Below are 13,929 nucleotides of genomic sequence, written 5' to 3'. Positions count from 1 at the left end.
CGAGGGCGGCATGGCGCATGCCTCGGCCGGGTGGGTGTGTCTGGTGTCGGCGTGGCTGAAGCTGTCGTATAGAATTCCAACGTCATTATTCCCGCAGAAGCACTAAAGCGCATCCGTGTCCTACATGGCAACCAGGCGACGGAGTGGTCGAAATGGGAAACGTGGCTCTCTGCCGGCATGGACGGGCGCCGTGTTTACGTTGGGGGAAGAGAAAAGAAGAAACTTGTTTACCAGGGCCCAGCCCAGGGGGTTGAGATCCGGGAATGCGCTCAGTCTCACTCACTGCCAGCGCAAACCCCCCCTCTCTCCCCCCTCCCCCCCCAAAAAAATAAGAAGAAAAAAAAAAGGAAAAGAAGAAGAGGTCTGTCTGTTGTTGGGCTGTTTCAGGTCATGTTCCTTCTGGAATGCGTCGTGCAGCTGGGGGACGGCCCCTAGTGCGGTCCCCTGAATGAATAACCAATCTTCTGTGAGTGTGCCCTGCTTCCTTTTCCCGGGCCATCCCATGTCATGTCAGTCAGACAGACAGGACTGTGCCGTCCCACGCGATGGCAGCATTGTTGTTGCTGCAGGGTGCCCGTAAGCTTTCCCAAGTCCGATGTACCCCCTTCCCTTCTTCCCTTAGCAGCGCTGCAGGGAGAAGGGCGAAGGAACAACTGATGCCGGGGGGGTGGGCACGGGGCGTCTTGGGGTTTCTAATAGCGCTATTTGTTGTGTCCTTTGAAGGGAAGAAAAGCTTCCTGGTGCATGTTTCTTCGAGCTCTCCCCCCCTCTCTCTCGCCGCCACCGCCACCGCCACAGGCGTCCCAATCTTGTCCAATGTCTCACCCAATTCAGATGCCCTTCAGGGAAATAAGAGTCTCCCGCTGTCCCTTTCTGCCCTTTCTGCCCAGGCTCGCTTCCTAAACCAGAAGGCCTGTCTGATGCTACTTGGCTATATTGCCCAGCGCAGATATCCCTACCGCACGACCACCAAGTTACGAGCACCGGCGGCCTGATCCTCCCACCTCCGTACGGTACGTGCCGGTGTTACCGGTGTTACCACGGCCGGGCCTGCGGTGATTGGGCGTCGGATGGCTTCGTTTTGAAGCACGTCCGCTGGCACGTCCTGATCTGCGGGACAAGTGCTTCGGCCTGAGTGGCCGCATGGTGCATGCACGCGGCCCAGCCCCCTCACGACCCCAAATATACAGACTGTGTGGTTCTCAACCTAATACCTCCGGCCCGCGGGGGGAGGGGGAGAAGGAAAAGCCAAAAGGTCAAGGGAGATCGCTCACCTCAACTGTTTGGGTTGGGCTCTGCGGCCTGCAGCAAGCGTTTCTTCCCGTCTCGCCGCCACCCCTCACCTTGTCTCGCCTCGTTTTCCATCACGCCGTCCAGCAGCCCATGCCGCTGACCGAGAACCACTTGAAGCTCGCCATACCTAGCTCGGCCGTGGTGTGGTGGCTAAACGGCGAGGGGGGGCTCTACGTGACTTTGTCTGTCTGGCACTGGCACCCCTTTTCTTTCATTTTTCGTTTTCCTACACAAGGTACTCTCCCACTCGTAACACTCAGACCCGACCTGCAGCAACAGACACACACACACACACACAACACACGCACGGCTCGGGTCAGGCTGAACTTGGCTTCTGAGGGAGAGCGGCCACTGGTCCGGGTCGTCTGGTCAATTGTCGCTCAATCCAAACCAATCCTTGACTCACTTTCATCTCACTTCACCCGCTGCTCACCCGGACGACGCGCATTCCTCACTCTCATTCTGCTTCTGCTGCTCCTCGCCTCCGCCGTCTTCTAGCTCTGGGCCAGCTGAAGATTTATAACGATTTTATTTTATTTTATTTTATTTACTTTACTTTCTTCCCAGCGATCCCAGGACGGCAAACCCCCCCGCGACGACGTGCAACGACGAACAAAGTCCCCCGGGGCTATTTCCCCCCCACAGCGCAACCCCGACGCGGTGAGCCAGCCCAACCCAGCCATTCGCCATGCGCCCGATCAAGGCCACGCAATGGAGGGCGGCGAGCCGCAACTCTGACAAAGTCTCAGTCCTCACCCTGCTGGGCATCTCCGAGCTCCTCAAGGTCCGCGGGAAATGGGGCATGGCACTCCGCCTCGGCAACTTCGCCCTGCACCGCTCGCAGGGCATGGGCACCCTGACCGAGGGCCTCGCCCTGCTGAGCGTCGGCCACGCATACCGCAACCAGACCCCCGAGGACTGGATCTCGGCCCAGCACCACCTCCGCATGGCCAAGCTGCTCCTCGAGGGCCTGCCCCCGAGCGAGGACCAGGCCTTCTACCTCATCCGCGCCGTCCTGCTCCTCGGGGACACCCTCGTGCGCCGCGAGGACATGGGCGACATCGTCGAGGCCGAGGAGCTGGCCCACCTGGCCGAGCGCCTGCTGCGCAAGAGCCGCGACCGCCCCAGCAAGACGTTCCGCTGGACCCTCTTCACCGGCTCGTGGCGCGACTTCTGCCTGCACTCCATGGTCGAGCTGGGCGAGATCTACTACTACACGAGCCGCTGGGCCGAGGGGGAGAAGCTGCTCAGCGAGCTGGTGCCGACCCTGGTCAAGAGGAGGGGGAAGCGCCACGTCACCACCATCGAGGCCCAGCGCGACCTGGCGAGCATGCTGGTGAACCAGGACAAATACGAGGAGGCCGAGGTCGCCTACCGGATCGCCCGCGACTGGAACGAGGAGGTGCCCGTCTTCGGCCACGAGGAGAAGGCCGCCATCGACTACAACATCGCCATGTGCCTCTCGGAGCGCGGCCGGGACAAGGAGGCCCGCGTCGAGATCGGGAACATGGACCTGGCCGCCGACCTGCTGCACTACGCCAACGGCGAGTGGACGCTGAAGCTGGCACGCCTCACGAGCCTGCGCCTCAAGAACTACGACGAGGTCATCGGCCTCTGCCGGCGCTTCCAGCGCGTCCTCGACGAGCACCGCGCCCGCTTCGGCCTGTGCAGCCCCGTCACCCTGCGCAACATGGAGGACCACGTCACCGCCCTCAAGGCCCTCCGCAGGTGGGACGAGGCCATCGCCATCCTCCGCGACATGTGCCGGCGCGAGGCCAGCGACGTCGCGCGCGTCGTCGAGCAGACGCTCGAGACGCGCCTAAACCTCGCCCACACCCTCCGCTACGCCGGCTACCACGAGGAGGCGGCCTTCGAGTACCGCAAGTGCCTCGAGATCGAGCGCGCGGCGTCCAACGACTTCCGCGACGAGGCCCAGATCCGCAACGTCCTCAAGTACCTGGCGTACCTATACGAGCTGGCGGGCGACCGCGTCAACGCCCTCATCGCCTACTCGCAGCTGCAGAGGGAGTACTGGAGCCGGCCGAGCCAGCACCAGAACTTCATCAAGTACGAGTGGTGCCGGGGCAAGATGTTCATGCTGCAGGGGCGCTGGGAGAACGCGCTGCGGCTGCTCCTCAGCGCCCTGGCGGTCAAGAGGGGCATCGAGACGGCCGTTTCCATCATCTCCGGCCTGCCCATCGAGGCCGTCCACGCCATGCAGCCGGGGAGGACACCGCCGGAGCCCGCGCGGCCGGACGACATCCTCGAGGTCGACGACGAGACGGACGACGAGGTGGACCGGGCGCCGCCGGAGAAGGCCGAGACGGGCGGACAGGTCCACGTCAAGGAGCTACATATCGAAGAGGGCGACGACGACGACCAGTCCTGGGACGAGGTCGACTGGTGGGAGGAGGTCATCAAGGACGCCGTGGACGCCGTCCGGCGGGAGGAGCCCTTCCAGGCCTGCACGCCGCTCGACGAGGCCGACTCCGAGGTCGACGAGGACGAGGTGCGGGAGACGGTCGACGCCGTCCTGACGTCCAAGAGCGGGTACCCCGCCGTGCCGGCCGGGGACGAGTGGTCACAGCCGCAGTGGCCGCGCCTCCCGGAGACGTACGAGGAGCTGGTGGTGCAGCAGCGGAGGGTCGTGGAGGAGACCCGGCCGTGGGTCCCGTAGAAAGCGATTTTTTTTTCCGGCGAACATTTACGGCAGAGAGGCGCAGCGGTGTGTGTGTGTGTATGTTTTGATGATATCCGGAGTTGAGCTTCGATGCCCGGTTTGGGCGCGTGTCTTCTGGCACCGGCGGACGGGAGGAAAGGTACATACGGGGGGATTTGGCGGGACTGGACATAATGACTCTTACGCCCTTCTACCACAAATTAATGATAGCTTGATTGTTCATCCTTGCTTCGTTGCGCCTTACCTCCAATCCAAGCTTTCTACGTTCAAAATGTTTAAAACAGCCCTTCACCGGGCAGGTCACGTCAGCCACGGCCGATCCCATCCTCCGGCCCCGCACATGTCACCCTGCAGTCCCGCCGATCCGCACGGCGTCCCCACGCGACCGGGGTTTACCGCCGTATCACCGGCGCTTACTCACCACGAAGCTCCGTGGAGGATTTTCGGCGACCAAGTTTCGCTGCGTTCTTACGTAGGGCTTGGCGCTCCTGCGGTCTTGGGATGGCAGCAAGAAAGTATTTCTGCATCGCCCGCGCGCCTTGCTGAAGCCGATAACCCAAAATCTACTCTCCCACCCTCTCAAAGCTGATATTCAACCCTTAGAATTCCGAATTTCAAAAGAAAAAACTCAAAAAAACATCACAGTACAATCCCTCAAAGCCGAGGAACCAATCGTCGCGCCGCACCAAAAATGTCGGTCCTCGTCTTGGGAGCCGGCGAGCTGGGCACAGCCATGCTCAAGTCCCTCGCATCGCACCCCTCGCGCCCGGCGGAGTCCCCCGTCTCCGTCCTCCTGCGGCCGTCCACCAACACGTCCGCCGACCCCTCCAAAGCCCAGTCCGTCGCGCAGATCAAAGCGCTCGGCGTGTGCGTCGAGGCGGGCGACGTCGTCGCCGACCCGGTCCGGGACCTCGCGCGCACCTTTGCAAAGTACGACACGGTCGTCAGCTGCACCGGCTTCGTCGGCCCCGCCGGCACGCAGAGGCGCATCTGCGAGGCCGCGCTGCTGGCCGGGGTGCGCCGGTACCTGCCCTGGCAGTTCGGCGTCGACTACGACGTCATCGGGCGCGGCAGCACCCAGGCGCTGTTCGACGAGCAGCTCGACGTCCGGGACATGCTGCGGGCGCAGCGGCGCACGGCGTGGGTCGTCGTCAGCACGGGGCTCTTCATGAGCTTTCTCTTCGTCGGGGACTTCGGCGTGGTCGACTTTGAGAGGAGGAAGCTGCGCGCGCTGGGGGCGTGGGACGTCGAGGTGACGCTCACGGGGCCCGACGACATCGCCAGGGTCGCGGCGGAGATTGTGTTCGACCCGCGCGATATCGACGGCCGGGAGACGAACGTGGCCTACGTCGCCGGGGACACCGTCTCGTACGGCCGGGCCGCGGACCTGGTCCAGCAGAGGTTCCCGGGGGTCGGGTTCGAGCGGGAGGAGTGGAGCATGGACGTCCTGCGGGCCAACCTCGAGAAGGACCCCCAGGACACCTGGAACAAGTATCGTGGCATCTTCGGGGCGGCAAAGGGCATCTCGTGGCCTGTCGAGAAGACCGTCAACTACGAGCGAGGCATTGGGCTGGAGGATCTGGAGACGTACTTGAGCAGGATGGAGACGCCGGCTGTGCTCAAGACCTAGTCGAGATACCTCGCTCAAGGCACATGGGATTCGATTTGAAGCACGAATTCCAACTAATATCAAATTCTATATTTAACGCCATTTAATGCAATACTTCTAACTCTATATTTTACCGTGTGCTTGTGCTCCCAGCGCCATTCTCTCTAGCATACAATGCCCGACTGTAACCCAGCGCAAACCTCCAAATTGACCACTCTAATATCGGGCTGCGTAGCTAACCCGAACATCAACCTGGCCAAAGAAACTCGCTCTTAGTAGTAAAGAATCATGGCAAGAGCGACATGCGCCGCCATGATCATCGGCCACCCGGCAAACGGCACCTTCAACCCAGCAGCGTTGCGTCCCCAATCATCGTCGTCGTCATTGTCATCGTCATCATCATCGTCGTCGTCGTCGTCATCCTCGCGAAGGTTCTGGGGCGCAACGCTGCCCGAAGTCACGTCCTTGGCGCGGACGCAGTGCAGAGTGGCCCGGCTCTCCGCACCGTCGCCGGAACCGCCCCAGGTCAGCATGACGGGCCAAATCATGCGGCTCGCGACGGCGTACTCGGCGCTCTGCCGGCTGTCGCGGTCGTTGTCGTCGTTGTCCCGGTCGTAAGACTGGGACCCGTAGGCGAAGATCTGGGCGCCGGAGCCGATGTTCGTGGCTGGGCGCGACGCATGTCAGTAACTGTCGCCTCACGATACCTGGTCAAGAGAGAGAGGGAAGCCCGGGCATGCTCACAGTAGCCGAAAGCCTCGTCTCGGTCATCCTCGATGAAGTCCTTGCACGCATTCGGCAACCCCGCCACCCCGCAGGAACCGAACTGGCCCGACGAGGTCTCCAGCAGCTTCTGCCTGCACTCGCTCGAGAGGAAAACGCCGCAGTCGCCGTTGTCGTTTTGCGAGTCGCTTCTCGCGACGCGCCGAAGCTTGGGCAGGAAGACGTTCACGCAGAGTTTCCAGCCGTTGTCGACGCCCCGCGGCTCGCCGACCTTGTTCAGCTGGATCGCGGTGCCGGTGAAATAGTCTCCATTTCTATCGTTGTCATCGTCGTCGTCGTCATCATCATCGTCATCGTCTCTCCCTCGGATCCGGTATGAAAGCTGCTGCAGCTGCCTCTTGTCGTTGCGGGTCGCATGGACGCGAGCAGCGACATTCACGCTGAGATCGAATGCAGCAGAGGTCCATGCTGCGTCACTGGCGGGCGGGAACGCCGAGGATACGTCCGGGCCATTGACGCGGTAGGTGGTCGTCAGGTTGGGGTTGGCGAGCGCCGAGTTCCAGTTCGACGTGCTGATCCCGTGAGGCGCGCCCTGGCCCTTGACGACGGACCAGTCCCTGTCTGCGAGAGAGGGGACGGCTGCGGCGACGAGCACGAGAGCTGTGGTAAGGTGCTGCATTTTGGATGTGATGACTCGGTGTTCCAAGACCTGGTGTGTTGTCTTCTTGCTGTTTCCATCTCATCGACGTGGACTTTGTCGCCATTTAAATCTGTCGCAAAAGTCTTGGCCTTCTTGAGCGACCCGAGATGTTCATTCGGGCCTCCGGGAGCTATGACAAGCGCTCATGATGTCGTCGGGGACTTATTCACAGAGCAGTGACACAAGGAGCATCAATTAGCCCAAGTTGGCCAATCGGAACACCGCAGGTTCCCGTCGGCATGTTGTGAGACGTGGTGTGCGATGGATGCTGCGGAGAAATTGGGTCTCCGGCAACGGACGGGGGTCGCACGAAAGAACACGGCGACGGCGATGACGGCTTGCCAAGGAATGAAGAGCACGACGATCACGTCCAAATAGAAATCGAAAACGAGGAATAGGCTTATTATTAAGCTTAGGTCGAGGTTAATCACGCCATGTGGTCCCTGTTCTCCATGAATGCCGACTCAACCGGCCGTCTTAGCCGGATGGTGTCCATAGCTCTTGACTACATCCCAAAGTGTTATGCCATTATAGGTGACCGAATGGAAAACAAAAAGAAAAGAGATTTTTTTTCTGATAAGGAGATATATAAACAGACTGCCTCGAACTTCAAAGGAGGTCTTCCATTACCATGTTAAAAAGTAAGGTATCAAGCTATGGAGCTGAAAGCACCGTATCAATGCTCGTTCACAATACAGTTTAGTAATACTGCAACAAGGTCGCGTTATCTATTTTTGCCATCTATCACTAATTTAAATTAATGAAATTTCGGTTTGAGCTGTTTTATGAAGTTGAAAGAAGTGTATTCATTGGGAATAACCCCCGCGGAGCGCATCGGTCGATGTTGCTATCCAGGCGTGACGAAAGACTATGCCTGCCTGTTGATCAAAAATGCTCGTTGCTTGTTGCTTTAAGATGCTAATAAAGTAGATGTGATATTCCACACCAAATCATTAAACTCAAAGCTTCCGTAGAAAAATGGAGTTTCACAAGCAAACGTGCACTTGAGCATAGTTCACTTTCGTTGAGATGTAATAGCACATCAAATGAACCATGATGCGATTATACAAAAAGTACTCGATGCTGGTCTTCTAGGTGCAAGTGATGAAGATGGGAACGAAGAGAACGGACTGATGCTCATGCTTTCTATCTTCGTTGAGTATACAATCACGTTGAAACATCCCAAATGCATGCGAAACCAATTTTAAGAGCAAGCGAATAGCATAGTACTACAATCCAGATCGTTCGCGAGACAGAATATGTTGATATGCTCAATGAAGGAACGCTGCCCATTGCATAGGTCCCATCGTTAACTAGAGAAATACCACATAATACCGCATTCTTGTCACCAATAAGAGGAGCGCGACAAACTGCAACATGGAGTTTGCGTTTGGGCGGCTCGTACCCGCACAATTAAATGCCAGTATTTCGCAACGAAATTAGGCTACTGAATAAACACCTCTTTATCAGTGGTATGGCGGGACACGTATTTTGCGCCAGCAGCAAAACAACTCTGGGCAACCAGCAACAAATAGGGATTGGTCCGGAGCTGTGAAGCGTACACCTGTCATCTGCTGTGCACTTAGCGTAACGTGAGAGCCTTCTCAGTAAGGCGAAAACATGGGATCCTGTCAGAAGTTTGGTGACGATAATGTTCTCAGCCTGAAGACGCCGCCGAACTGAAACCGTTGAATTGGCTCTTTTGGTACTCCATGTTTAGACATGTTAGCTGAGGGCGAGCCGGTACGGAAAATAGAGCATCCTGGGGGAACCCGTGGCAGCAAAGGTGAATGGAGACCGATGACGCGGATGTTGAGGATTCGTAAGACGAATTTTGTCGGTTCGGTCCTGTTCATTTCCCTCACACCCGAGAGCTTATCGATAACTCAAGTACCATCCGTTCCTGAAAAGCCTGGACTTTCTCTCAATGCGCGACTGCGTCTTCAACGTCTAATTTCCTTGCCAAGAATTTTGTGATGAACCAGTCAAGGAATAAATGGCCGCACGCCAGCTTGGACGGGGCAGATCCGAGGGTCAGCATTACGTCTGTTACTGATCGACGGCGACCAACAACAAATCCCCGATGTTTTCCCTCAAGTCAAAACATGACTTTATGTGGCCTGACGACGGAGGATCTGGTTTCCATGTATTATCGATATTCAACCAGAAACCGGCTGTAATGACTGAGTCGGTTCCTATCAGATCCCCGGAAAGCGACCGCAGCAATGGTTCGATCGGGTTGGTTGACGGGCATGAATGGACAAACAACTTGCAGATACGGCATTGACTTTGGTATTTGGCTCCCCGGCATGAACAGGTGCCTGCCGCTGGCGGATTCGAATTGAGTTTTCTGGTGTTTCGACAGCAAAGCATGCACGAACCAGCCGCAGCCTTGGCCAGTTCTAAGGGCGTCCTCGACTTTACTAACAGAGTTTCGGGAGGAAGAGCTTGACTCAGTTGCACGCACGAATTTTTTGCATCTGGCACTCAGGGAAAACCTAGCTACTCGGTTCGATTGTGTGATGGAATTTTCTGCCCCTTTTTCCTGGCGATGTTTCGTTCCAAAGCTCGGCGCCAAGCTGCGTCTGTCACATCAGCAAAGAGGTTGGACGTGCAGCTGGCGCAGACTTCCGGGCACCTCGGGCTTGGCTACTTCGAAGGGACGAACACGCTGCAGTACCTGTAAAAACGCGGCGGTGACCGCCCGACTGCAGTGAGTGAATGGAAACGACAACCGTTGAGGGTTATCGGAGATGTGTGTGCCCAAAAGAGATGCCGACAAGAGGCGCCAAGCCCCTTGCCATTGAAATGATACCCGTGTTCGTGTGCTAGTTCTATTTCGGTCTTGTCGCGCAGCTTTCGGCGGCTGATGCGACATTGATAACTGGATACCAGGGGCGCGGGAGCAGCAGGGTGATCGCAATCTTCCTGGCGCAGAGGGTGTAACGCCGCCGCCCACAGCGGCCGAGGCGTACCAACAGCGTTGAAGCTCGTCATCAAATGCACCGCCCACATCGACGGACATCGACCGCGAGAAGACGATTGGAGATGCTACATGCCGCCTTGAAAGATGCGTTGTCGTCTCAGCTTCACCCACCTCTGCTGGTCAGAAACAAACGTAGAGGTCACATGGGCCGCGGCGTCATCCTTGAACTGCATTGAAAGCCATCTGTCCAAGACAGAGTGAGGAGGCCAGGCCGCTGCGTCATTACCATTGCAAGATAAAGATCCTATGTTCCACGAATCACGAAATCAGACGAAGACGAGTCCTGCTGACAGCAGAGTCCGAGGATGGGGGCTGGTGTGTCGGTGGAGAAGCGCCTTCGTCGAGCTTATTATTATCCTAATTCTCTATCTCTGACAGCGGGCCAAGCTCTTCCCAATAGGAAAGGTGAGCTTAGGAGGCGGGAGGCAAAGTGTGAGTGCGACACAGGAGTATTCCGGCCCCCACATTGGAGAAAAATTCGGCCGGGACACGTCCGGTCTCTTGTAAATGACTTTTTACCCAGAGGGCCCGGACTCCGGAGGGTGGGCGAATGGTCCGGCCACCCTCCCCGACAGAATAAGGATTGACAAGCGGAAAATAATCACACCGAAACAGTGAAAGGTCAAATTTTCTTTCTCCAGGCCGCACGGATTCACGGCCGCCACTCCTAATGGTCTGTGGCCTCACACCACACACCTCCATAATAGGGGCCGATATATGCCAACTGCGTCACCGGTATTAACCCGTAGCGTCGGAAGGCCGGGCTATCCTTGGCGCATATGCGAGGGTCTATAGTTCTCAGCACACTGGTGCTCGACCCTTTGGTGTTATGATTTACCGAGGTCACGGTTCGCAATGGAGCCGCTCTAGACAAAGTTGTCATGCGACCGTGGACGACGATCAGAGCAAAATATCAGACGGGATCCTCCATCAAGACGACCTTAAACCATCTGAACCGAGGAAGCCGACACTTCGCCAGCCTGATGCGACGTGAGCATACCGACTGACTGACCAGGAGAGGTGACCGACCTGCAAGGTGGTAATGCGATCAGGGGCGACGACGGCAGTCAGGGGCTCCATGTCCCGTCACCGTCACCGTCACCCGTGGTCTGACTGACAAGTCTTCCCCGCCAAAGCACCGATCGACTTCATTCGCCTTCGCGGTCACGCCAGTAGACGGGAAGGGCAATATGGGCATCATCAATTAATATTTTTTCGTCTGAGAAAGTCTTGGCGATGCTTTAGAAAATTGGGGATTGTGGAGAACTGTAGATAGATGCGTTCACGGTGGTTGGCTTGGCTGATTTTCGGAGACCACTGGCGCTGGGCACGACTGTTTCGAAACGTCCTGCAAGGGGGCGGTTCGACATTGAGATGCGCCCCGAGCTGCTTGACAGGGGAAGTGGGCAGCAAGAATCATCGTGTGTGTGTGTGGGGAGTGCGATGGTGCGTGCGGGTGTGAGGATGAGTGGTGAGAAGAAAAGAGTCGTCGTGGACGTGCAGGCTACGCGGTGCGGATACAGTCTTGCGATCGTTCACGTCGGTGTGGGTGCGTGGCTTAGCCACCAACGGCCAGGGGCTCCTTGAATCCACCATCTCGTCGATCACTTTATTCCAGACCTGGGATTCGTCTGCGTTCAAGCTTCGAGGCCAAGAAGATCGAATTAAAGGGCGGGCCTGGCTAGTCAGGATGCCGGGGTGCCCAGTCCAGCGGTTAGTACCACAAGAGCCAATCTTGGCCTCTCTTTCAGGCAACGACTTGCGCACGATCAATCAAGTTGGGATGAGTCCATGTCCCAACGTGGAAGACGACTCCGTTTTGCAATGGAGCCGCTCCCGATGGGATACCACCCACCACGCACCAAGTTGGCGGCGTTGACAGGATCTCCTAAGCCCACTTTACGGAAACATGGTGGATTGGGCTCTAGTGCGATCTTCACTGCCTGCATCGACGCTTTCATTTCCTCCACGTCGCTTGTTGATTGATGCTGTGCACTCTGCGGAGGAAATGGAGCCTCCTAGTCTGCAGCAGACCTGATTCCCAGCCCGGAATCTGGACCTGGTCTAAGAGCCTGGTCGGCAGCAGTGTAACTGTGCGGTAGACATGGATCTGAGCAGACCCCAACTATCCCGGCATCTCAGTTGATATAAGTAATCGCGAGATATCCGGCCACATTCTGCATCTGTTCCTCATCACTTTCAACTCACCACCTCTTCAGTTTCCTCTCTTCATTACACTCTTTCAAGCAGGCTTGAATCCACTTCTTCACTCTTTCCTCGAGTAGACAAGCCTTTTCCCTCTCTCTTATCTCGTCTTTTTCACCAACACATTCACAATGAAGTACTCTTTCGCTGTCGCTCTTAGCACACTGGTGCTCGGCATCGCTGCCGCACCCGCCGCCAACCCGGTCGACGGTGGCAAGGCCATGGCCCACGCCGAGCGTGGCTACTTCGACTTCCTCCACCACGCTGCCCGCGATGAGAAGCCGACCAAGACCAAGTCCGCCAAGGGCGCGAAGAAGACCAAGCACGCCACCAAGACCCGCAGCCCGGGCTCTATCATCACCTCCGCCCCTGGCAACGGCACCGCTGAGTTTGCCATCCAGGCCGCCAGCAACGGCACTGCCGCCGCCGGCGGTCTCCCCGCCTCCTCCGGCACCTCCGTCCTCAAGGCCGCCCAGACCATCGCTGCTGGCGAGTCCTTCGACGGTGGCATGAAGGCCTTCGACCGTGGCGTCTCCTGCACCGGTCAGGCTGAGGGTGGCGACTCCGACGCCGTCTTCATTCTCGAGAAGGGCGCTAAGCTCTCCAACGTCATCATTGGACCCAACCAGATCGAGGGTGTCCACTGCATGGGTGGCTGCACTCTCAGCAACGTTTGGTGGTCCGCTGTTTGCGAGGACGCCTTCACCATCAAGAAGCAGGACGCCGGCGAGACCACCACCATCACCGGTAGCGGTGCCTTCGGGGCCGACGACAAGGTCCTCCAGCACAACGGCGGCGGTACCCTCTCCGTCAGCGGCTTCACCGTCGAGACTTTCGGCAAGCTGTACCGCAGCTGCGGTAACTGCAAGACCATGTACGAGCGCCACGTCATCTTCGACAACATCAACGCTTCCTCCGGAAAGCTCCTTGCTGGTAAGCCGCATCATTCTCCCCCGGTAACATCTTCCAGAAACTAACAGATCTTGTTTACAGGTATCAACTCCAACTACGGCGACACCGCCACATTCACCAACATCGTTGCCAGCAGTGTCAAGGAGGTCTGCACGGAGTTTGTTGGCAACGACAGCGGCGCCGAGCCTACGGAGAAGTCCTCCGGCCCCTCCACGTACTGCAAGTACTCCACCTCTGACATCAAGAGCTCTTAAGCTCCAAACACCACACGAGATCTATTCGGGCACATTTGACTCGAATGAGAGACCACAAGTGCCACATTCAGTGAAAAGGCACTCCAACATAGGCTTGTTTACTTGTAGATATTCTTCCTTCTTGTACATCCCCAATAGCGTATGTACTTAGAATCAAAAGCCCTGCGGGCAGTTCTTACAATCTGATGTTCCTAAATCGTTGCTTGCATGAACGCAACCCTAAATTCGGAAGTCCTGGTATTGCTACCATTCATCTTACTTCCGAAAAACTCATGAAGCGGTTGAATTATATGGCTGTTAATGAACTCGGACGTTTCCGCTAGTCGTAATATTCAACATCTTGAACTGGAAGTGTTTTATGCCTCTGCTTGTCATAATGACCGATGAATCCGTATCATGGTTTCAATCAAAATCAAACCCACTGGGAATCAGTTGAAGGACCCCGATTTCAATTTGAGGATACTTCTCATCCATCTGCGCTTTCATCCTTCGTCACGGGCTTCTTTTCTTCCGCCTCCGCTGAAGCTACGATTATAGCGCCACAACTGAATGCTGCAAAGCATGCAG

General features: G+C 57.2%; 4 protein-coding genes across 4 annotated transcripts; 3 read left to right on the top strand and 1 right to left on the bottom strand.

Moving 5' to 3' along the window:
• Nucleotides 1-1,981: 1,981 nt before the first annotated feature.
• EsH8_IV_000310 (tetratricopeptide repeat protein) lies at nucleotides 1,982-3,970 on the top strand (the record flags this gene model as incomplete). Its single annotated transcript, XM_083265200.1, has 1 exon — nucleotides 1,982-3,970. One exon carries the CDS (start codon nucleotides 1,982-1,984, stop codon nucleotides 3,968-3,970), a length of 1,989 nt encoding a protein of 662 aa, XP_083124095.1.
• Nucleotides 3,971-4,664: 694 nt separating this feature from the next.
• Nucleotides 4,665-5,603, top strand: EsH8_IV_000309 (aromatic alcohol reductase; the record flags this gene model as incomplete). The annotated part of the gene is made up of 1 exon (XM_083265199.1): nucleotides 4,665-5,603. The coding sequence occupies one exon, from the start codon at nucleotides 4,665-4,667 to the stop codon at nucleotides 5,601-5,603; it is 939 nt and encodes a 312-aa protein (XP_083124094.1).
• A 251-nt stretch (nucleotides 5,604-5,854) lies between these two features.
• On the bottom strand, nucleotides 5,855-6,984 carry EsH8_IV_000308 (uncharacterized protein; the record flags this gene model as incomplete). Its single annotated transcript, XM_083265198.1, has 2 exons — nucleotides 5,855-6,249; nucleotides 6,327-6,984. 2 exons carry the CDS (start codon nucleotides 6,982-6,984, stop codon nucleotides 5,855-5,857), a joined length of 1,053 nt encoding a protein of 350 aa, XP_083124093.1.
• A 5,343-nt stretch (nucleotides 6,985-12,327) lies between these two features.
• On the top strand, nucleotides 12,328-13,362 carry EsH8_IV_000307 (pectate lyase; the record flags this gene model as incomplete). The annotated part of the gene is made up of 2 exons (XM_083265197.1): nucleotides 12,328-13,129; nucleotides 13,190-13,362. 2 exons carry the CDS (start codon nucleotides 12,328-12,330, stop codon nucleotides 13,360-13,362), a joined length of 975 nt encoding a protein of 324 aa, XP_083124092.1.
• Nucleotides 13,363-13,929: the final 567 nt, after the last annotated feature.

This window comes from Colletotrichum jinshuiense, chromosome 4, assembly GCF_051148585.1.
Source record: "Colletotrichum jinshuiense chromosome 4, complete sequence".
Taxonomy (NCBI): domain Eukaryota; kingdom Fungi; phylum Ascomycota; class Sordariomycetes; order Glomerellales; family Glomerellaceae; genus Colletotrichum; species Colletotrichum jinshuiense.
The sequence above is the reverse complement of the archived record's forward strand: the minus strand, read 5'-3'. Positions and strand labels throughout refer to the sequence as shown.